The sequence below is a fragment of the Centruroides sculpturatus genome, unplaced genomic scaffold (assembly GCF_000671375.1).
Source record: "Centruroides sculpturatus isolate CEXI.00-Female unplaced genomic scaffold, Cexi_2.0 scaffold17, whole genome shotgun sequence".
NCBI lineage: Eukaryota > Metazoa > Arthropoda > Arachnida > Scorpiones > Buthidae > Centruroides > Centruroides sculpturatus.
The window spans coordinates 146,009-170,281 of record NW_019384462.1 but is presented as its reverse complement, the minus strand read 5'-3'; the positions used below and the strand labels follow the sequence as shown (position 1 = coordinate 170,281).

The window sequence follows — 24,273 nt, the reverse complement described above, 5'->3', positions numbered from 1 at the left end:
ACATGGTTTTGTATATTAAAAAAGTGTGGTATTTATAAAGTAAACGGAGAGAGAACAATACTTTCGTGTTCCATCATCGGAGGAGATATGACAAGAGCATATTTAAATAGGACCAACCTAATTACTTGCTGAGACGTCACAAACTTCTGCTTCCTCTGACTGAATGGCAATTTAGATAAATCTTCCTCTAATTGACTTTTAACGACAAATTTTACGACTGACAGACTTTAAGACTTGGTCGGGGGAAGGAAGACCCTGTAAATGTCAAGAGAAAAATATAACGACATTTGCACGCCCTGACTAGCTGTCCTCTCAGCGGTCCTGGGTGTAAAACGCCTTTTGTGGGACTTACGTTGTCAACAATAGCACATCCTCCCCTCCCCTAATCGGAAAGTGCAGTTCCTTAATTGAAGTATGTTTTTTTCGCTACCGCACCGTTTAACGATTACCTTAGTTAACTATTAAAAAAACAATCTTTCCAAAAAGCAATTAAAAGAAGCCTTCTAAGTTTGTGATTAGTTTTATAAAGCGAATCGATTTCTTAGTTAAAACTTTAGGTTTTTCTTTTCCTTTTTAAGTTAAAAGAAGGTTTCGTATACTTACATTGCTCTCAACAACAATAATTATCATAAATTCACTGGACTCGAATTGTTTTTAATGTCGCTTACTCTCCTCTTGATTAATGTTAAGAACGAGTACCGTAGACTGTTGCAAATGATTTTAGTAACTGTTTTGTCGAGTAGGAAGACAAAAGTGCATCGATCAAGTATGAATAACCATGAATGACAGTGAATTAAACGTAGAGGGCCCCACTAACCATCCATTAGGTAAGAGCTCTTGTTTGACCAATAGAAAACATTGCGAGAAGCTAAAACGTGACATCCATTGTCTGTAAGATCTTCCATCATTTCAGCCTACGTCCTAAGATTGAATTAGAAACAGACCTGTGGCTGCAACAATAAATACTTACCGAGATTTGCGAGTTGTGCGCAGGCGCCCAGCAAACATTAATAGCTTGGAAGGAAACGTAGGCAATGATGCATGGTCCCTTCCATTTAAGAAACCTTCACTTATCGTGTTTAATCGGTTTTTCTTTAATCCTTTTAGTCTTCTGTGTGTTAGGGTGTTGTTAACCGATAGGATTTTCTTCGGCAATATCCCACTCACTCTTTTATCGATAGCTTTATGCATTAAGCTTGGCCAAAATCGCTTAAAATGCCTGTCCAAGAACGTTGGGTTGGTCCATTTAAAGTATGTTTGGCCGCCTATAAGGAGAGAACAGTATGCATTTTTCCTATAAAGCTTATATATTTATTTTCTTTCTATTTCATGCCAGGTTATTGAAAACATTCAAAAGTTTTCGAGGTGGAAGAATAATACTGGAATTATTTTTCCACGTGTACACAAAGAGACGACACAATCGGAGTCTCTATAATAGTCTGCGCTTCAGTAAACATTTCATTCCTTGTATTGCGGCTTTTATTGTTATAGAAGTGAAAACACAAAGACCATACGACTAAAAGTAGGTTCTATGACACGAAAACTGCTAAAATTCTTAGCACGTACGACACAATGTCAAGTCAGAAATGGTCTACACTTTACATTTTTAAATTGAAAACGTGAGGTAAATTCTCGGCATTTCGCTGCCTATACTTATATGGGTAGAGGATCTAGTCGCCACAGAGATATTAACTTCGTCATCTATACCTCGTCAACGACCATTTTACAGCTTTCACGTCGGCCCCCCGTTCGTGTAGCATGTGGTGCTTCCGAAATGGAAACGTCTATGGTGTATTGGAGGAGAAATGAAGTGTGCTCTAGACAGGAGTGGTCGTCAGCTTGCTTTGCTTGTATGGAAATCTCGCAGGTTGGATCAATTTCTTCAACGACAAATAGCCGGGATCGAACAATGTTATTTGTTGCGTGGTTGCATATTTGAAAGTCAAATTTCAGCATACAGTCTACTCTTTCCTCTACTGGATTGATGAAGCCTGCTTGTTTTGCTTCAAACTACTTCATTGTTGGTTTCGTACTCTCTTGTCCTTATTGCAAATCCTGTTTGTTGGGGTCCTGCGCCATAATGTTTTGCGCATCTTTATTGCTCATCCTTTCTTATCAACATGGCGATTTTTATGCCTGGGGGTTTAACCCGTCTCTTTACAAACGACATATGTCGTTTGAGGTGGATCTTCTGCATGGTTGATTGGCAAAAACTCGCAATTAATTATCGTCTCGGCTTTCACGTATTTCACAGCCGTGCATTCGTTATTCTTTCATAAATTCCATTTCGAAGGCAGTTACATCTTTTATCCAGTGATATTCTGCCCCATACCATTTTTAGTAAGGTATGTGGATCATATCTAATTATTCCAGTTTGGTCCCAAGTAGAATGTCAAGCAGTCCGGTCGGTATCAAAATAGATAGGAGACTGGCAGCGAGGTGTAGGAAGGCAGAAGATAAGGTGTATCAGAGAAGGGGAGGGGATCTTCAGAGTTGCGAATCTGTTACTCACGCCCTCTTTACTAAGGGGAGATGGGTGATGTTTGCAGGTGGTTGGTGCCGAAAGTAAACACTCGTAATGTGGTTTGTGGGTGTGTTTGTGAGTTGGGCGATAACTCATCATTAAATAGTTCCCTCCCATAGTTGAGAATCAGAAAGCGAGGTTGGGCCACAAAGCAAAAAATTAGAAAATTGGTCTTTTCGCCCTCTTACGTTATTGCTTAAAGAAAATTGGCTTTTCACACCTGTATGTTTTTACTGGACTCTAAACATTTTAAAAATGAAATTCAAGAGAATATTTACTATTATACGAAAGAAAGTAAAGAAAATTATAATTTATTTTATATTTAGAAAAATGGGTGGATGAATAAAAAGATTATTTCAGTCACGATAGTTGTATCCGCATTCATTTATTAATACAAACCTGTTTTATTGTCATTTTGGGTGGAATTTTTCTGGAGAAAACATGTCGCGAAAGCAATGTTTAATTTAATTATACGAATCCTGTAATATATCCTCGCGAATTTATAGACAAAATTACAATACAGTTTGTGAGAAGAAGAGAATAAAACTTTATTCTAGAGAATAACAGTCCACTTGTACCACTTTCGCTCCAAAGAGCTTTAAGAACATGAAACCACTTCCACATCCTCAACTATCGTCACGGAGACGTCATTACAACTGCCCAGCACTTTTTCCTTCACCATCTTTCCCCATTAATCGTGACATGGTCGAGTGGTCAGCGTGACAGGTCAGACGGCCGGACACTTCCAAAGGTCATTAGCAGGTCTCGCTTGTGTCAGTCTGACTTCGCACCCTCCATTACTACCAAGCGGCCATTTTTACTCTCTGCATGGCTCACTGGCCAGGTGAGTTGCAACCTGACAGCACTGCTTTTTCTCACACCCAGCTAGCTAATTGAATTTACTTGTTTCTTCTGGAGCTTTCAGAAAGGATCTTTATTCGATCTGTACCTATATTTCTCTATCATTATTTTCGGCACGCACACAGTTTCCAATAACCTTGCGTATTCCAACTGTTGCTTGGCAACCTTAGTAGTGACACAGAGTAGAAACAATGGGATCGTACAGCAACACATGGCACACATTGCTTTCTTGTGCAGGAAAAGACGCTTTACCAGAATAAGGATTTTCAAAGCGCCGAAGTAAGAATAAGAATTTATCTAGCTGCTAAATTTTAAAGTTGGAGAAGAAAATATAATACTTTAAATAATAATTAAGCATCAATATATTTGCTTTCGGGAGTAAATTCATAGTGTGAAACTCGAAAATAACACTTAAGATTTTGGGCAAAATCCAGTGCATACAGTAGTAAATTTATCAATGTGCAGGTCGCTCGAAGCCAACATCAGCTCCTAACTAAACAGTTCTTGACCCGCTACTTGCATCAGCGCTTGCAAGAGGGCGTGCTTTCCAGTAGAGGCAATTATATCTACCTGACTACCCCAGACGTGACTGTATGAAAAATACATGAGTGAACTCCGGGGATTCTATAGCAGTTCTGTATCCACAACCACGGCCTCTGTAATACGGTAAATGTGTGGGGGATGATCACGTGTTCAATTTAACTAGAATAGATATGAAAAGTATCATAATCCGCACTTTGGCTTTAACTATGCCCCGTCATCTTTCTACCAAATGGTTAAAGAACAAAGAAGAAACACTAACGACGTTGAATCATGTCCGTAATTATTTAAGGAATACGGGGCATAATTGATTTTGCCTATCCATATATTGCTCATTTTCTATTCATTAGATAAAACCTCCACCTCTCCTTTATATCCTCTATTCCAATTTTGTCAGGACTGTGATACCTCGGACGTCATTCGATCATTCAACTTGGCGGAAAGAAAATTCAATTAAAAATGCATTTAGGCATAACACGCCCTTGACAGGGCACCAGGATATTATAACGCATCCACCTTAACGGAACTGGCACTAAAACGGGCCTCTTACTCAATTTTGTACAAAAACTTATCCTCCACCTCCTCTTTCGCTCTCCGTCTCTGCATTTTCCACGGGCAGAGCATCTCTTTAATAAAATATATTAAAAATTACCCACTTGCGAGCGAGCAAGAAAAGAAACTTTTAACCACTTTCACTCCAACATGGAAAATTAACTTTCGTTTTCTTTCCATCTGTGTAAAAGTCAATTAAAGGTCGTTAAATTCAATCAACAGACGGTTTCCTTTAGAAGATATATTTTGTTTTAATTCAATTTAAAGATCATTAGATGGAAAAATTAATTCGTAAATCAATTTAATTAAATAAACGCTTTTTAAAATGGCTTTGCTTCTCTTTTTAACTCTTCCTCTTCTTCCAAACCTTTTGCTACTTTGGGAAATAAAACTAAATAATTGGTGCGTCCAGCAATTAGAGAAGCAGTTTGCAAGAATCGATCGATGAAGCCAGTTATTAAATATTTGATTTTAATGCAGTGACGACCTATAGAAACAACAAGGCACTTATTAAATATTTGATCTTAACGCCGCTAGCGCTTCACCGTTCCTCTTCAAATACCAAATTTTCCATCCTCTACTCTATCTATACGCATTCAAAATGGCGACACTCGTATTTATTCTCCATTTATTTTATACTACGTCTTTTATAACGTTTTAATTCTCCCTATCCAAAGTTAAATCACCGGAAACTAAGGTTAACTCGACACGTTTTAAGATTACAAACGACATAATTTAATTTCGAGGGTTTTTTTTTATTTTAAACTTCAGTTAATGGTTAAAAAGAAAAAAAAAGAAGACAAAAATTTGGAATTGGAAACTGTTGCACCGTTCAACCGTACTTCAGGAAATTTTAAATTCGCTTCACTAGGTAAGAAAAAGGATTACTTCGTTCACTCCAACTCTTCCAATCCATTATAGGGATGAAGTATTTTTCTTAAAGTAACCTTTGTTTTTTTAACTGAAAAAATTGCGCACGCGTATACTCTCCCGAGCACCAAAAGAAACCGATAACTGCAGGGTAGAGATGACACTTCTTTCGAATTAAAAAAAGGGGATGATTTTTTTTTTAAATTCCGAGTGACACATGAAAGACATTGTTATGGAGTTCCACGGCTGTGAGTCACGCTGTCCATAGCTATTAGAGTCCAACATTTGGCTGTGAGTCATATTACCTGCAGTTCGTAATTGCTAAGTAGTGATGGTAATGTTTCACAGTAGAACAAGATGTTTTAAACAGCCATTAAAAGAGAGAAAGTTGGATAGATTAGATTAGAATCCCCGCATGCCGAAGTACAATTGACGAGTGTTGCATTGGGAAGTTGTAATTGTTTTCATTTCTTTTCCGTCACAGGAGATTAAAGCACATTGTCATTGTTGACATTAAACATTGATGAATAACTGCGACTGCTGGAATTTCGCCTTTTAGGAAAAAGGAAAAAAAAACTAGGAATTCTGTAATCTTTTTAGAACCGAGACGATTGGTAGAGATCTAAATGAACAAGAACGGATTGGTTTTAATCAAGTGGTTTCGCCATCCCTCTAGGTAATTTCGTCTGCAGTAAATTTTAAGCAGCCATGAATCTTATTTTTTCCTCCTCCGACCCTTCTTTATCTCCTCTAAAAGCTTAGGAAAATATTTGCTTCCCTATTATAAATTTTTCCCGCTTTTAGTTAGAGAGAGAAAGTTTTATAAGAATAAAAAGAAATTATACGACTTCTTGTAATAAAGTTAGTTGCGTGCAGCAAATTTGAAAGATTAAAAAAAAAATGGAAATTCTTTTTTCCCTCTTATTTTGAGAATTTTACACTGAAATTCCGAAAGATTTAACGCGTTTAAAAATATAGTTAATCCACGTAGAAAAGTTAAAGCTTGCATAAATTTGCCTGCAGAGAGAACTGTTGAACAAATCGCTCTTCCTGAAGGAGGAAATGCATTGTGTAAATCCACTCAGAGGCTATACATCAGTAATGTAAGATTTCAACCCTTCTGGCAGTACTTAGTTTAAAATTTACGTGTCAAATTCACATATCCTTACAATTTCCGGCACATATCCCAAGGCATTTATCAGATTTCTCCCCGTGGTGACATTATAGCAAAGTTGTTACCGAAAAGGTCACTAAATGATGATGATAGTCGAATTTAATGAAACTTCATCGACGAGAACACATTGAAATTAATTTGTAACAAATTAGAAAACAAAAGTTTTGCTTTATGTTAAATAGTTTAGAAGTTTGTAAGAGTAGAAGTCGAGCGCGATGTATTTCGTATATATAGAGAGAGGAAAAAGCAATATTTATCATGGAACATAACAGCAATTTCCTTTTTACAGTTTAGAATTCATCTTTCTTCTCCTAGACAAAAAAAGATTGGTTGGGACTGTGCAATCTACTAGAGCAACTGTTTGTCTCAACGGTGCAGGGGAATCTATCCGGAACTGACGTATACAGTAGAGGTGTTGATAGGAAGGTTTACTCGTTTGATAAATAGGATGACATCACGACCGAACGACGGTCATCAATAATCACGTGGTCGATGACAGCTCCGTAAATGGAAATTTCCACTCTCTTAACTTCTTGTTTCCCCACAACAGCTATAAGTGTGCGAGAGAAACGTCTAAATGTTGATCAGAATATATTTCCGGTGATCAGAAGTCGTCCTCTTCTCAACGACAATCTTGGGACGAGTAACCAAAGAGAATCGAACCGACTCTGATACAAAAGGCCTATCGAAGGCCGAAACTTCTGACTATCATTTATACAGACGTGAAGAGATAAAGGTGATGGCTCATTCTGGATCTCGACTTCTTCCACGCCATGTTTTAATTGAAGCGAGGTGTTGATGATAGAAATGCAGCCATGTGATTAAAATGAGATTAGATGCTATCTTTATCATATAATGTAGCTTTAAAAGTAAGCTAAACTTATTGTTAAAGCAGCCATCACTCTGTTGTTACCCCATCTAGCTCTAAGCTTAACTGCTCGGTCTTTACCGTTCTTCTAATCCCTCCATCTCGGCACCATTAAATTTACTCGACGTCGAGAAAGACGTCAGCTACGACATCAAAAGAACCGAAATGGTACATTTTCTATAGAAAAAAATACGTGAATTTCAAGATACATTTGCAATTAACGTTGCAAACAATTTTTAATTCTCGGAGAAAAACTAAAGGAATGGAAGGACCAGGATTGTAAATTTTTAAAAATTAGTTTGTTGTCCAATATTAATGCGTGTTTGCCGAGATTCTCGGGAGATTGTGCAGGTTTGGATATTTTATTAGAGTTTCTTCCACACGCGCTCAAAAATCGTATCACCGGAGCAGAATACAAATATTTAATGAAGGAATATTGGTAGCAACGTGAGGATATAAATTCGACAATTTTGTGCACTGTACCTATTCCCTCGGCGGCTTTGTAAAACCTTGGTTGTTAATGGCAGAAGCAGGAGTATCAAGCCACCCGTCCATCTGTCTATCAGATGTCCAATCAGCTTAGACAGCTTCTGTATATGGACACGGTTCCCCAACGCTATGACTCACAACACACATGATGTGTAGTACCTGAGCAAACTATAACTCAGGTGAGATCGATATGTGTAAAGAAATGTCAAAATAATATCCAAAATGGTGATTGATATTTTCAAATTCGTCTGATACTCACGGCCACACAAATTCTATATCTTTCAATAAAAGAAAATCGATTGGTGTAATTCAGAAATACTGTTTTTTATGGCTTAAAATAATTTTCCTTCTATCAATTTCATCAAATTTAATGAAGATTTTTAAAAAAAAATATTTGCTTCGCTTTACAATAGTGTTAAACTAGGGCCTTTTATGTCAGAAAATGAGTGAAAACAAGTGCTTCATTTGGGGAAGAGGTTGTAGTGGTCTGATTGCATGTTGGGGAGATTAGCGAAATTGTATTAACGACCAATGCATTAGGGAGAGAGCAGAGTTGATTAGCATTGTGTAGGTTGTTGTTGTTTTGTGTCGTTGTCCCTTTGCTGGGTGCTGCGCCTGCCTGGACGCAGATAAAAGGCGAACCAAGACTATACATCACAGCAGTGACACTTCGTTCGTTGCCGGTTGCAGCCTATATAATGTTTGCACTCGAGATTGTGGCCGGTGTGTCAACTCGAGCCAGAACAAAGTTTCGTCTCTTTCCCGCCCATCCACCCCATTTCCCGAGAAATCGTGTAAAAATATTTAACGCAATTCGTATTTGTAAATATTTTACAATGTTAATTAAGAGAAAGAAACGTCCGAAGAAATTGGAACCAAATGAAGTTTTCAGTTCAAACGGAGCCGGTCTCGCAACGTTATCAAATAAAATTGCTTTTTCTTGGCCGAAAATACATTCTTTAAATTCTTAACTGTACTTTAGAAAGGACGGAAGAGAGATTACGTGAAAAGAGGAAGGAAAACAATGAGGAATGCTCGGCCATTTTTGTAATTTCGATTTCTTTTCTGTCCTCCTCCTCCTCCTCCTCGGGTTTATTGGAGAAGATATCGAGCACTTGTTTTATAAATATGTAATTACTATAGGAAATTATTATAAAAGAAATCAATTAAAACGTATTACTCTGGTCAGCTTCCCGAATCGCATTCATTAAATTAGTAAATATGAATGGACTTAAATCTCGGCCTTAATTAGATTTCGTCTATAATATACATCCGAATTCGATTAAATTCGTAGCAGATCCCGTAATTCGTTTAAATCAATTTATAATAAAATAAATGGCACATTTAAAAGAAAATTTGATTATTTCCCTTTGCAAGATCAATCTTGATAGTTTTATGATGGCATAGATCCTGCGGTGATCCTGGGGTCCTGCGACATCACCACCAAGCCTAAATCGATTAAGAGATGAATATTTGAAACTAGTTGTCAATGGAGAGCAGATGGTAGAAGAAAAAAATCATTAATGCAATGCACTTAAGTCTATGTGGAAATAAACAGACTATAGAATGCAATCGTGCTTGGCAAAAATTCATCAAGGAAACAGCCTAGACTGACGTAATGTGCCTATAGCTCATTGAGCAGACTATCTGGCTTGTGATATCTGGTAATGTGACTTTGCTTCACGTTACAACTTACTGATCGCTAGCTTATTTTGAACATGATTGATTCCACGACCCAGCTATGGTCTAACAGTAATCTCTATGACATCGATCGCCCATTTACATAGCTTTGCATTTCGGTTGGCTTTCAAATGCGCAAATCTCACAAATACCAAACACTTTACAGTAATATCAATTCGATGAGCTATCTTTACACTCTTTCGATGCAAGTATAAATATGTTTTTTTCGTGTAAAGACGGGTTTGTATCATTATACGGACGAATTCACGCTTCCCGTACAAATTCATGCATACATAAATTAGATAGGAACTTTTTCTGGTGTTTCCTACACGCGGCCAGAGGATATACAAATACACATACACAATACAAGTCCCTTTGTTTAGGCATTAACGAGTCCAATGTGTAGATAAAACTTCTTTGGAACATTTCACAGTTCGATTGACTGTGTCCATTGTCAAAGATTCTCAGAAACCGTAGAACAATAGTTTTAATTTGATTCATTTTATCGGAAGGTAAATAATTAAAAGAGAATTTGGTTTGAAGTAACAGATGGCATAAACTAAAGATTCAGATAACAGTTTCGAATTTGATGAAAAGACTAGGATAGTTTCTCAAGATTACCAGTTTAATTTCCCGATTTAGTCGCGTGTAAAACGGAACCATGACGATAAAAAAAGGGGGAAGATGTCAAGCCAAGCGGAAGTTTTGATTTTTACAATACCACGTCACAGTTAATTATAAAGTGATGCTTTCTCCACTTCCAAAAAAAAAAAAAGAAAGAAAAAGAAGCAACGCCCGTCTTCTACTAGATTGCTTCTATTATGTTTTTAGCCACTGTCTAGTTTCTTTGAAGAAATAATAGTCGAGATAATAATATTCACTTAGAAGAAGAAGAAGAAAGAAGAAAAAAAAAAGAGCTTTTCATTTAATAAATTCGTTTGCCGAAAGTTAAAACTGGAAATTTATTAAATAATTAAATGTGAAATTATATTTGCACAGTGGATTCGTCGAAGAGCTTCGAGCACAATTGTAGTGAGTCAATGAATAATTGTAAAGTGCGATAGAGTGTTTGACCAACCCTTTCCTAGTTCGATAGAAAGAAAGGTTGTGTTGTGGCCAGCCGTTAACATGACAATATGTTCAGACAGCTATTCAATAATGAGGCAACTGTTGCTTCAGCCGGGATGTCAAGGTTGGTGTTGACACTCCGTGCACCCTCGGGGTGGACCGGGGACCCACAGACGGGGGCCACGTGTTGGACAAAGGATTCAGTGAAGCTGCAATTTTGTCCAGATTATAGCTTCCCTCTCATGGCAGGTGGACCGTGAGCACCGAGCATTGGGAAATACTTTGTGTATTAATCACTATAGACGCAGCCCTATTTGGTCTGCGAAATCTAATCTATTGTTTAGAACCGTGAAGATATTTTAGCATTATTAAAAATTAAGTAATCATTTTTTTAAACTTATTATAAGGAATCTAAGGACGTTGTTTATTTATATTATTTGATTGCTGAAATATAAATACAAAAATATCGAGTGATAAAAGAAGACCCACGCATCTTTTTCTGATTTTAATCTATTGTTTAGAACCGTGAAGATATTTTAGCATTATTAAAAATTAAGTAATCATTTTTTTAAACTTAATATAAGGAATCTAAGGACGTTGTTTATTTATATTATTTGATTGCTGAAATATAAATACAAAAATATCGAGTGATAAAAGAAGACCCACGCATCTTTTTCTGATTTCAATCGATATTTTTACATACGAACTCTTTTTTTTAGAGACGAAATATTCGTCTGCACCCCTTAATTTTATTATCTTTGCTCGATAAAATAAAATTCGGAATAAATTTGCAGACAGTATTAAAAAAAACGAGGAAGTAATAATAAGAATGGTCATTATCTGGTCAAGTTGAGTGAATAACACTTCACATGGACAGCCGTGACGTGTTGTTTCATTGTCAATACTTGTTACGCCCTTTTGACAATGATGTTGCTACAGTTTTACGACATGCAATATGCCGACAATATATTGTACATAAAATTCTGTAACAATCTCCCCGAGGGGTCTACCCCAGGGGGTGGGGATCAGAGAGGCGTGACAGATTTCTTCTCTTTTTGAACGCCTCCAGGGTTGGCTTCAGAAAATCCAGTTTCGTTTCAAACGACAGCTGCGGTCGCTAGCACTGATGATCGTCACCGAAATTATTTTAAATGTTCTCTAAAACCCACAACAATTTATCCGTTTAGAAAAACACCAGTGGAAAAATTACGCGTAAACAATGCTTATAAATTTTAAAATATTCCTGGTGTGAAAACAATATTAGTAAACTGTTGCACGTCGGCGGAGTCGGATATCCAACAGCATTCGTCAGCAGAATAATTAATATGGTAAGGTGCTGTCTTTTTATTTTGGTTTGCCCCGTTAAACAAATGAGATTATTCTCTATACATCAATGGACTGTGCCGAACGATAGAAAGCATAACGGCTCTTTTACCTCAACCCCCGACCCAAAACCTGTTAAGCATGAATCGCGTGTTGCTCGCCATCTGTCGCTAGGAGATGTCACGTGATCTATTGCATTCTGTTTTTCTCCCCCCCCGCTCTACGTACGAAAATATAACACCCCATCATCTGCCAGGCGGTCCCGACTAATCCCTAATATCCTAAATGTTGAGTTCTCGCACCCTGCTCCAAAATTACACGCCAACTCCCATTTACTACATCCGTTTGAGTTATTAAAATATATGAGCAATGACGTTCTAATCATTTTCGACTTAGCATCTGTCGGAATTCTATTTTACCATACCAAACATTAACACGTGTTATTTTTAAGATATTCTTCATCATTCAAATACCATTCGCATCTTTCCAAAAATTCATATAAAAAAAAAAAAGTAAAAATACGGAAATAAATTTTAAAAAATTCTACTTGAATATTTTATTTTTCTGTTTTCTTTCTTGCAAAACAATTCCTGATAATATCAATATTATTATTCACGAAGCGAAGGAACAGATAAAGAAAATGCACGTTCTTCTTCCCTTTTCTTCTTTCGATCAGATAAATCATTCAGCTCGTATCTACTTTTAAAAACATAATTTTGAAATTTGTATTTATTTCCTAACAATGATTACATTTTTATCATTTATAACACACAGATTTTCTTTATTTTTTATTGAAAAAATGTAGATTTTTAAGATTAAAAATAATGATTTATTTCCTATATTCTCTCTTCCCCCCTCTCTCTCTATATATCTCTATAGAGACAGGGGAAGAAAGAAACTAATTATTGTATCAAAATTTGACAAATAATATCTCGAATTTAGTAAGTATTGTGACAGTTTTTCAGGAAGAATCCAAGAGAAATTGAATATTTATATAAGACGAATCATTTGCATATTTACAGTTTCATTAGAAGTGAATTTTTTTTATTTTCTATTTTTTTTATATTTCTTTAAAAACAATTTATTTCTTTTTGTGAAGATTGCTGATAGGTTGCGAATAGTGAATTAATTAATTATTTAAAATAAATGAAGTGTGTGCATCTTTGTAACGAGTTCTTTCTTCCCTTTTTGAAAAAAAAAACTAACATGGGCGATCTCTCTCCAAACGACTGGTGTTCCTGTCGTGTTCATTCCATTATTACACCACCACCTAGTGTTTAGTTAGGAGGCGGCTCATCAACAACAACGATATAATAGAATACAGAGAGAGAAAATTGGTTCTTTGTATGCTGACAAAATGTACCTCCATTGTACTATGGTTTCGATTTGCACCTGTTTCCATCTTCCTCTTCTTTTCTTAATTCCTAATCTTAAAATCTTCGTCTTACTTTTGTAAAATGCATAATTTATGCGGAACGTTACAAAATTCTTCTTTATATTTTTATGTTTTATCGTAATTTGTTATTGTAATTTGTTAACAGATGGCGCCATTTTGTTATTAGTCAATAATTTATATTTAAATTATCTAATGTATCGATGCGCGTGCTGACTCGTAAATAATTATAATTTTTCATATATTTTTTTTAGTGTTATTTGCCAAATTTTCGAGTCTAAAATCGTCGCTTAATGACGGCAAACAAATTCGAATATCTTTAAAATTATGTTTAATTAAATTATATGTTCTTTGTGAATTACAAACCCAATAATTCGTGGTAATTAATGTACTGTACCGATGGACGATATCCATTAATATTAGAAAGAAATGAGATTTGATTTTTTTATTTCACAAAAACTGGAATTATTATTATTGCTAGTTTGTAAAAAAGTTGTTAGTCACAGAGAGGATTCCCACTGGGTGTCAAGACAAGCAGCTGGAGGAGGAGTGCACAATGGCCAATGATGCCATCCACGCGACTCTGTGAGCCAGTCCTGGATGGAAAGTAGACGAATGAAAAGGTCCAATGGTCCACTCGAAACCACTCGACGACAACTAGGAACGGGAGTTATACTTGCGTGAGTCAGTTATCCTATGAAGATATACGTCACCAGCAATATATCATCCGCTGTGGCAACGGTATTTATTAAATTTGGTAATTACTGTGCATGAGTGGGAAGAATGAATTTTTTTATGCGGTTTCCATTCAGATTAAAACGCCGTTTCACCCGAAGAATTGCCGTGTGAATGGTTCCCACCGCTCCACGTCAACGGTCGTTTTCTGACGAAATTTGCCATATAATAAAAATAAATAAATAAATAAATACCAGAACAATTCTGATATACCGAAAAATAATATTTGAAATTATTAAAGATATTCACGAAACTGATAAAAAATTTATAATCGTAAAGGTACAATTAAGAGATTTAAAACAAAAGTTGTTTGCAACACATAATGACGCGTATGGGCACGAAGAATGCAATAATCGACTAGCCCGGTATCTTTTATGGCAGTACAGGAAATTCAACGTGCTCATTGTCATGGGAGTAACCCATCGATGCTTTCCATTCCTGTCATACTCAGAAGCTGCACAAGTTGACCACACGTGACTTTTTCTCACACCAAATCGGGCCATTTCGTTGTATTATTGACCAGACACACTCCAAAACAGCTTTATTACTGCACCCCACGCATATACACTGACCGGAGAGGGAGAAATCACTCAGACTGTGCACTAACGCCTGCGCAGCCGTGACTGAGTTGTCCACTGGGGTGCAATAAACTCCGCACAGCAGATGTCGTACTAAGACACCGTCTTCGTCATACTTCAGCCTTCGAGTTGATGACGAATTCAGTTTCTCCTCCACTTATGCAATAATAATAAAGATCATCCCTACATTATTCAAAAATATCCATTCTATTCACTCTTCAATAATCAAACCGTACCAAAGCGAATAACGAAACTCTGCATGCTCCCGTCAAGCAGAAATATTAAAGTAGTTCTGTAGAATGGGACTCCCTCTGTAATAGTTGCATTATTACCTGGAAAAAATATAAAAAAATTGAGAGAATGAGGTCGTCTCTTGTTCAATGAGTAACGCCCATTTCTCTTATTGATTATAGGGAGTTTAATATTTGACATTTAAATAGCCGGTATTTGTTTTTAACATAAAATAACTTCCATACGTATATTATTATTCATAAAGAATTCTCTTTAAATATTGATCACGGTATTAGCGCTATTCGTGATATCAATACTAAAAATTATCGATTTATCTTCATTCATATGTATGCTTTACGCAAAATATGCGTGTTTGTTATCCTGTTGTCCTGTTATTATAGGCCATATACGATTACTTCCAAACCACTTTTTTAATTATAATTAATTAATAAATGTTTTACTCTAATGTACGGTTAAACGAGAGCGAAATATATATATGCATATTTATATAGAAAAAATAAGCACGTAATATTGAATTATAGCGATAGATGGCGCTGATCTACTTTAGTATTTTCAAGTACAGTGTCAAAGTACAATAGTAAATCGTTTAAAATCGATAGAGAATTTTGAAATATTTGGTTTTTTCTTGGCTTAGTGAGCATGCCAGAGCGTTAAATAAAGTCGCAAACGAAAAATAAAAAAATAGGAATTAATTTTTGTAACCGAGAATGCCTCATATACCAGGAGAATAAAATCCGTGAAAAATTTCTGCTTTGCTAATTGCATTGTTATCGTCTTTGTTCTCTCTCATTACTGCGAGTAAAAGAAGAAGCTATCATGCAATGCTAATGATATACCACCAACATTAAAGCAAATTGTCTTTATTCTTTCCACGTTGTCATTATTTGAGATTTTCATTGTCTTCGCTTACTCAATATGCTTCAAGTTATTCAAATTATACAAGAAAATACTTTCGAATATTTTTTCTTTCACTTCTTTTTCTTTCCTCATCTTCCTCTTTCTCCTTTCACGAGATAAGCAAGTTTTTGGTTTAAGTTATTTTGTGAAAATTTCTTTGCTTAGATAAATTGAAAGTAACTATGGCCCGTGAGTGCTGGTTGAAGGAGTTCGGGCAATTGTAGATAATAAGGTAACAAGAGGTCCAGTCGACTCTTCAAATGGTTCAATTGGTGACAAAATATCTTACGAAGAACTACGTAAGAAGTGTACAAAGCAGTTTGATGAAGAGAACCAATATTTGCTCAGAGGTGCTCCTGCTGGCAAATATTCTGCTGTCTCAGAACTGGATCGTTGCCTGATCAAACACATTCCCTCCCATAAAAGATGAAAGTAAAGGATTTGTGACGCCCATTTACTTGATAGGAAGGTGAAGTTCTACAAGTGGCTTATGCAAGTTCAATTGGTTATTTATTACCCCTTTTACAAATTTCCTGAACAGTTAATTTTTTTTTCTCTCTCTTTCTAAGCACGGTTTGTCTAATCAATACATACAGTAAACCTTCGATTTAACGGACTAATTGTGAAAAAAAGGGATGTCCGCTTTGCCGAGAGTACGTTAAATCGGGTGTACATTAAAAACGTATATTAATAACGAACTTAAAATATTAATATAAAATAAATCCACCCATTTATCTTGTAATAATTATAAACATTTTTAATAACACGTTTTAAGTTGAGAATTTGCAGACTTTGACTTTTAATATCTTTGCTTCTGTTTGATTAGATAAGATTCGTGTATAAATTTATATAAGAATTCTATTGTTAAATATTAAAAAATTCTACAATATATCGTAATTATTCTAATTATAATTTATATTGTTTTAATCATAATAAAGTAATTAATTTAAAAAAATATACAATTAAAATGTCATGTATGAACTGTTCTTGTGTTTAAAACATTTAAAAGATATTGAATTAGCGATAAAGTAATTATGGGTTTTATAAATAAATTCCTAAATTTAGTTAATTAAAATTGGTACAAAATGTAAGAAAACTTCAGTTTATATACAAACAAAATAAGATTTGTTTCCTCTTTCTTTTCTTTCTTTACTTTTTTTTTTTAATTTTAAATTTTAAAAGAATTTCTTGTATCGGGAGGAGAAGACACAAACAAAAGAAAAAGGATATCATTGAGTGTTTAAAATACGACTAGGGAAAGAAAAGACACCGGGACCGTTTCCATGACAACTCTTACCTGGTGGAGCTCCATCCGGAGTTTCTCTTAACAAAATCACCGTTGTCGTCTGACGGTTGCCATGGTGACGCATCCGTGGGAAATCTCTCCCGGAATCTATTTTAAAAGGTGACTACGACTATTCTTAGGAAATTGTTGAACGAATAATGAAGCTAAACAATGACAAGTATCAGTTTGAAACCTACACGATTTTAGATTTTTAACGAAACTAATTTAAAATAGGTTATGCAAAAATTGTTATTTAAAAAAAAAAATAAACAAAAAATGCAAGTTTTGTAATAAAACTATTGTTTTATTACTAGATAGCAAATTTGCTATTTAAAATAGGCCTGTCGGCTATTATTATTGTTGTTTTTTTCTTAACATTTAAGACAGGAATGACAACGAAGCAGAAATATCCTGCTTGTTAACGTATTTACACATTTCAAGGCTTATGTACAGTACAAATCTATATCACAGGAATGACTTCTGTATTTTCACTTTCTATATTTATCTTTCTGGGTTTGTTTTTAATATTAAAACTGCCGGATAATCGGAATGCCCAGGTTTATAAGTTCCTCGATGGTTTTTCAACTGCATATTTGGGAAGAATCAGTTGACAATTGATTCCATGTGAACACTTTTGGGTAATAATGTACCGAGGATAACCACTAGAGCAATTTTCTTTATGTATAACGGACTAGACGGAAATGTTCATTCTGCTTCATTGGGTCGTATAGGAACGTNAAATATTTAATATAAGGTATGGGATAATTCCCATGAAAAACTGGTGGAACTAAGTTGAAAGTAAAGCTTGGCGAATACATCTAAATAAAGGAAATTTTAAAATTGTGTCATAAGAATATCGAAACCAGATTTCACAGTACGACTCAACGCGTGAATAAAGTACACATTACACAGAGTACAACTACAGGAAGTTTTGGATAAAGCAATATCACCATGATAATAAATTAAGAATACAAACATCGTCACAAAAAAGACTTCGAGCTGTACTTTGTGCCTTAAAGTTGCGCCTACAAATAATTTGGCCGAACATTAGAACACCTTCGAGTAATATTAGTGAAGAAACTTTAAGAGACTAAGTAGCTCGAAGGCTTTTAGTGGCAATGCTTATTTTCCTGATTATCCTTCATTCAAAACTTTTAGTACTTGTAGTCTGTGTAATGTGCACTTTATTTACATGTTTATCTTACTGTCAAATCTGCTTCCAATATTCTTATGCCATAATATTCAAGTTTCCTTTATTTAAATGGGATGAGAGTAATGAGATATTAAACGAAACAGATGCCGAAACACAAACATCCATGGAATTTTTTGCCTTTTTTAATAGTTGTTTTGGATTCAGAAAGTTTCGAAACGTATAAGTTTACAAAAAACTTGGAAGGTTAAGGGTCAAAGTTGGCACTTTAACATTACACGTGTGACCAAGCTTTACTACAGTGTTACCGCGCTGTATGATGATAAAATAATAATAATAAAAAAATAAAGTTTTGTACGAGAGAGTATTAAAAAAGAGATAAAAATTATCGCTTCGAACGATGTTGCAGATTATCCTCTAGAGCCTACAAAATGACGGTATTATTGGATTTCTATGTTTAAAATAGAATCGATATTTTTCGTAATGTTTTCTCTCCCTCTAAGGTTTCGAGTGTAAATTTAAACAAGTGTCCCTTTGTTAACACGATAGCGTTTATTCGCTAGGAAAACAATTTCCAATTAGCCACACATCAAATGGATCTTTTAAAATCAAAACAAAGAGTGATATACAACGATTTCTATTGTGGAGTAGAACAATGTTTGCTTGTTTTGTTACAATGGCCTTGTTGTTGATACAACCGTCTAAACGTGGTGACGTAGCAAAGAAAGAAATGTAAATATTAATTACAATAAATTATCTTAAACAAGAAGAATTTCTTTCCGTTGTTTGTGACGATACAAAGTAATTTATTCCTTACTTTATTATACATTCTCTAACTGATATATGACCGAGATGAGTACGGGCTCGTAAGCGTGCAATGTTATAATTTTAAGATTAAATTTGGTGATGTAATCGTAAATTTTTAAGATTATCGAGGATGATTTTATATAGCTTTATCTGTAAGGTCAATCGCTAAAGATTACAGTTATTAAATACGTATATATAATTTATTTATGTTGATAATGTTACTAAAAGAATCTATTGATAAAAATCGATAAATGAACGATCATTATTGATAAAGATTTTCTCTTATATCCGAATTTGATTTAAGAAAATTGAATTATTTTAAATACATGTAACGTCGGATACCTCAATATTGAGCTGGTAATTACCTGTAGCGCCCCTTTGGACACCTAGGGCGGAAAGGTTCCTCCTGCAGTAGTCATTTCCTGTCACGTGACAGGAAGAAGGAGGCGCTGGAAGCACGGCAGTCGGTAATGAGCATCATCCCCAACGAGGTTCTTTTATTTAGCCGAGGAAATATTGATAAGGAGAAACGTGAAATAGCACATCGCGATAGCTGCGTAGCACATTTAGATAACGCTGCCGCTCTATTGACTGCCGACTTCTGAATCGACTCAGAATCTCCCCCTTTTTTTTCCTTCTTCTTCTTCCTTCTTACATTTCTCGGTTCGTCGTTTCCTCTTCTTACATTTTCCAGTTGTATTCTCCAAGAAAAGTCAGAAAATTTTTGTCCTCCAGAAATTTCTAAGGATGGAGAAAACGAGATACGACAATCTGCGAGAACATTGTCGAAAATCGCAAAGTAAACGTAAGCTTAAATCTTTCGGTAACGATCGATAGTTTAGTTTATAGATAAAAATCCTAAAAAAGACACGCAATAATTTTTTTAATTAAATAAGCGAGTAATTGAAACTTTGCATTTTAATTTCAATGAAAAAAATAAAATAAAATACACACTATCATTATTGAAACGGTTTAATTTCCGAAAAATACATTGCAACTCGATATTGCTTGACTGAGCTTTCTTTATTTCTTATCTTGGAATAATCAAATAAGTCCACTTGTCTTTCGGGGATAACAGTTATCTGACGTGCTCTTCACAAGGATTATAATTTAACTTCTTATCCGAAGGTCATCTCGGAATTTTATTGAAAAGAATTTTTTTTCCTGCTCTCTTTCCTGCCTTAAAATACTAATTAAAAAGGGAATTAAATTTATTCTTAATTCGAAGAACTTTGAAAGATTTTCAAGAAACAAAAATTTCCTATTGTTTTGCCCTCTGTTTAATTATATAATCAGTTGTTAAATTCGGTTATTTTATTTTGTTCGTTTCTTCGATTGTTCTTTCGAAATTTCCAGGTGTCGCTGCATGAGCGCTAGATGTAGCTTGTCACGCTAGAGGACGCTGCACTGTCGGCCGCGCGTGACGCGCCCGCCTTCTAGCGGAGAAATCAGGAAACTGTGACTAATTGCCTACATCATTTTCATTATTTATTTGGTCTTGGTGATTGCGGACTTGAATCTTCAAATATTCATAGTCACTGTTGGTGTGTCCAACAGGAAAGCCCTGCCACCGGATTAATATTCTCTGTCTGCATTTCTATCCGAATGCTATTTGGCTAATAATTCGTTAGAGTGAAGCTTATGTTTGCTATTAAGTAATAAAAGTGGCATCGACCGAAATATGGCGGTTTAAGACGAGCAATAGGACAATAACCTTTCTAACTACGCTTTTCAATCAAAGATGACCACTATGAATAACAAATATTATTTAGATAACCTGTTTGGACGAATCGAAACCATAATTACAACCATAATGCATTATATATGACTTCACAGTTGTAAATTCATTAAATAAATATTTCGTTTCGCCTTCCTGATGAGGATAAGTTTTAATAAAAATTTAATTGTATCGATAACTTGTCTTCGCTTTAAATCAGTGATTCCTAAAGTGGGAGCTGCCGCCTCCTCGAGGGCGATAGAAGACTCAAGGGGGGGCAAATATATGCACTTAAAGGAGTATAGTACTGTTTTAAATCTTAATAACAAATACCTATATTTTTTTTCTAAATTTAAAATATGTTTCGTAATTTTTNTAAATTTTAAAAGAATTTCTTGTATCGGGAGGAGAAGACACAAACAAAAGAAAAAGGATATCATTGAGTGTTTAAAATACGACTAGGGAAAGAAAAGACACCGGGACCGTTTCCATGACAACTCTTACCTGGTGGAGCTCCATCCGGAGTTTCTCTTAACAAAATCACCGTTGTCGTCTGACGGTTGCCATGGTGACGCATCCGTGGGAAATCTCTCCCGGAATCTATTTTAAAAGGTGACTACGACTATTCTTAGGAAATTGTTGAACGAATAATGAAGCTAAACAATGACAAGTATCAGTTTGAAACCTACACGATTTTAGATTTTTAACGAAACTAATTTAAAATAGGTTATGCAAAAATTGTTATTTAAAAAAAAATAAACAAAAAATGCAAGTTTTGTAATAAAACTATTGTTTTATTACTAGATAGCAAATTTGCTATTTAAAATAGGCCTGTCGGCTATTATTATTGTTGTTTTTTTCTTAACATTTAAGACAGGAATGACAACGAAGCAGAAATATCCTGCTTGTTAACGTATTTACACATTTCAAGGCTTATGTACAGTACAAATCTATATCACAGGAATGACTTCTGTATTTTCACTTTCTATATTTATCTTTCTGGGTTTGTTTTTAATATTAAAACTGCCGGATAATCGGAATGCCCAGGTTTATAAGTTCCTCGATGGTTTTTCAACTGCATATTTGGGAAGAATCAGTTGACAATTGATTCCATGTGAACACTTTTGGGTAATAATGTACCGAGGATAACCACTAGAGCAATTTTCTTTATGTATAACGGACTAGACGGAAATGTTCATTCTGCTTCATTGGGTCGTATAGGAACGTTTCCAACATCCCATACCCTCAATTTGTGCGAGGCTAACGACAATTGGCGTATTCCTGCAGATGTCAGACCGTGTCCGTGGCGTAATAACAATATCTCCAATTCAGATAATGGGTTACTTTTGGTTATTTTTGACGCCAGGACATCGTTAAGACCGTAACAACAATAGATTTCTAGGTGATGGAGCTTTAGTGAATGAGTTAATAACAGTTCGCAGGCTTCCGGTGCAACCTTCCTGCTAACACGTGGTCTCAAACGTAGAAACTGAAGCTGGGAGAATGGTTTGTTGCATTTTTTTGGCAATTTGCATCCTAACAGCGTAAACCATTGCACACTTAAACTTTCTAAATTTGGGCAGTGAAAAGCAATTTTGCCTAAGTCCAACACGTCGAATCGACTGAGGCTGAGATCTAAGAGACGAGGTCCGCAAGTAGAAATGATGGGTTGTATATCATCCGGATATGACGCTGATAGATTAGGGCTATTACATAGTTCTAAACTGCGTAGATGAGTTAAATTGCATAACGGTTTCAAATCCATATCCTCTTGTACTTCAATTGACACTGCTTGTAAGTTGGGGCACCACTTAACTAGTCTACTGACTCCGTCGTATCCCATGGGATGTACGACACGCAGTTGTTTTAGACCTTCCATTCGATTCTTCCACCAAAATTTCTCATCGTCGTTCTCTTCTATAATGTCTAGAAGGTCTTCCAAGAATGTACACGATAAGCTGTCCACGTTGGGGAAGGCACGCAATATGGACATCACTCCGCCTGCATTGACTGATGACGGAAGCCAAAATTCTTTCAGATTGTAACGCATGCGTTGAGTGCACGGATCACTAGTGATTAATTTCACCAGGTCATCAAGATCATCATCGTCAGTGGAGGGATGCAAAATTCGCAAACTTTTCAATTTAGGGCAGCAACGGGCAATTATTTCCAGTTCTTTTCCTTCTTTAGTGGTATGTTGTATCCACAGGCGATGAAGATTAGAAACAGATTCCAGAAGATTATGAACTAAATGTTTACTTAATTCCCAATACAGCCATTGTCCCGCTAAAGTCAGATCTCTGAGAGACTTACCGTGAGCGGTGAGCTTACGTACGACTTGAGCAACGTCGGTAAACTTACAATCATTCAGACACATCATGTTGAAATCTTGAATTCCCGAAGTCACCAACAGTTCGGCCGCTTTAAGTAATTCTCTGCTATCTGGCTTCAGGCGTAATAAAGAGTCTAAAAGATCCTGTCTTAAATGTATAGGATAGTCCAAGAAGGGATTATCGTATGCGTTTTCCGGTTTGACGGGTGGACTTCCTCTTTCTCGACTCCAACTCAAAAGACAATCTTTTACCACCACTAAACAAGACTGGCGGAGACTCCATTGAGGGATGATCTTGTCGCTGGCCTTAGCTTGACACCACCTCTCGTTGGTATTCGGAAACACTACACAATCTCTCATCTTGGTCGACAGGATAGAGACGGATACACTGACAACTCGCTTTATTATGCGTTCAATCGCACAGCTGCGCACTGATAAAGCGAGGCCGATCTGCAAACTTTGAACCAATCACGAGGTGGACACGTGAAATCCTGTTTATCACAATATGGTGCACGTGTTCGTCGTCGAGTATTCTCTCGTCCGACGTCACACTCATCTAATAAACCGACTTTTATCAGCTATCCCGATTGACGATGATACACTCTGGCTTACAACTACGCAAAGTTACAAGTTCACGCGTGCTACAGGTGGTTTAGTCTGGTAAAACGAACGAAGTTACGATGAAGGAAGTGACGTCGACGAATCCCGCCCCTGAACACGCGGCCTCTGTGTGTCTGTTCACGTGCTTGGCTAGTGACTGCATGCTACTATCCTAACGAAGACGAAACTGCTGTAATTTTCAATATCGTCGTTCTTTAACCGGACGAATGCACCCTTGAAAGCGAATTAAAAAACCTAACAGGGTGGATACAGAGTAATTCAATGACTGTTTTTCGTGTAAAGGTACACTGTAAATATAATTTAATACCATATTTATTTTTTCGGTATACAATTTTATAGCTTTGTTTTCATGGTTTTATTTTTATTATCTGTTATTAAAACAGGATCAAATGTTTTAAAATTAAAAAGATTATCGCCCTTTCGCGAAGAATTACACAATAAACTATCGACAGTTTTATATAAACGTGTTTTTTTATTATTATAAGAAACAAAAGTTCGGGTGAAAATTCCATAAATTCTTCTTCCTCTTTCGATTAATATTTTGAATTTTATTATCC

The 24,273-nt window shown here is 35.7% G+C and overlaps 2 protein-coding genes across 3 annotated transcripts in view; one reads left to right on the top strand and one right to left on the bottom strand.

Moving 5' to 3' along the window:
* Positions 1-24,273, top strand: part of LOC111620879 (discoidin domain-containing receptor 2-like) — a 129,958-nt gene that overhangs the window by 11,182 nt on the left and 94,503 nt on the right. Inside the window, exon 1 of one of the 2 annotated variants that reach the window (XM_023362882.1) lies at positions 23,730-23,998. The exons of the other annotated variant lie outside the window; for it this stretch is intronic. The gene's annotated coding sequence lies outside the window, so the exon portion shown is untranslated. Of the gene's footprint in view, positions 1-23,729; positions 23,999-24,273 lie in introns of those variants that run through there. 2 annotated transcript variants of the gene reach the window in all.
* On the bottom strand, positions 17,412-23,625 carry LOC111620881. The gene is made up of 2 exons (XM_023362887.1): positions 21,914-23,625; positions 17,412-17,749 (listed from the first exon to the last, which is right to left on the bottom strand). Exon 1 carries the CDS (start codon positions 23,453-23,455, stop codon positions 21,959-21,961), a length of 1,497 nt encoding a protein of 498 aa, XP_023218655.1. The 5' UTR covers positions 23,456-23,625; the 3' UTR covers positions 17,412-17,749; positions 21,914-21,958.

What these genes read in the sequence shown, in the direction of transcription:
- LOC111620881 (XM_023362887.1), bottom strand. Translation starts at nt 23,455, where the DNA reads ATGAGAGATTGTGTAGTGTTTCCGAATACCAACGAGAGGTGGTGTCAA.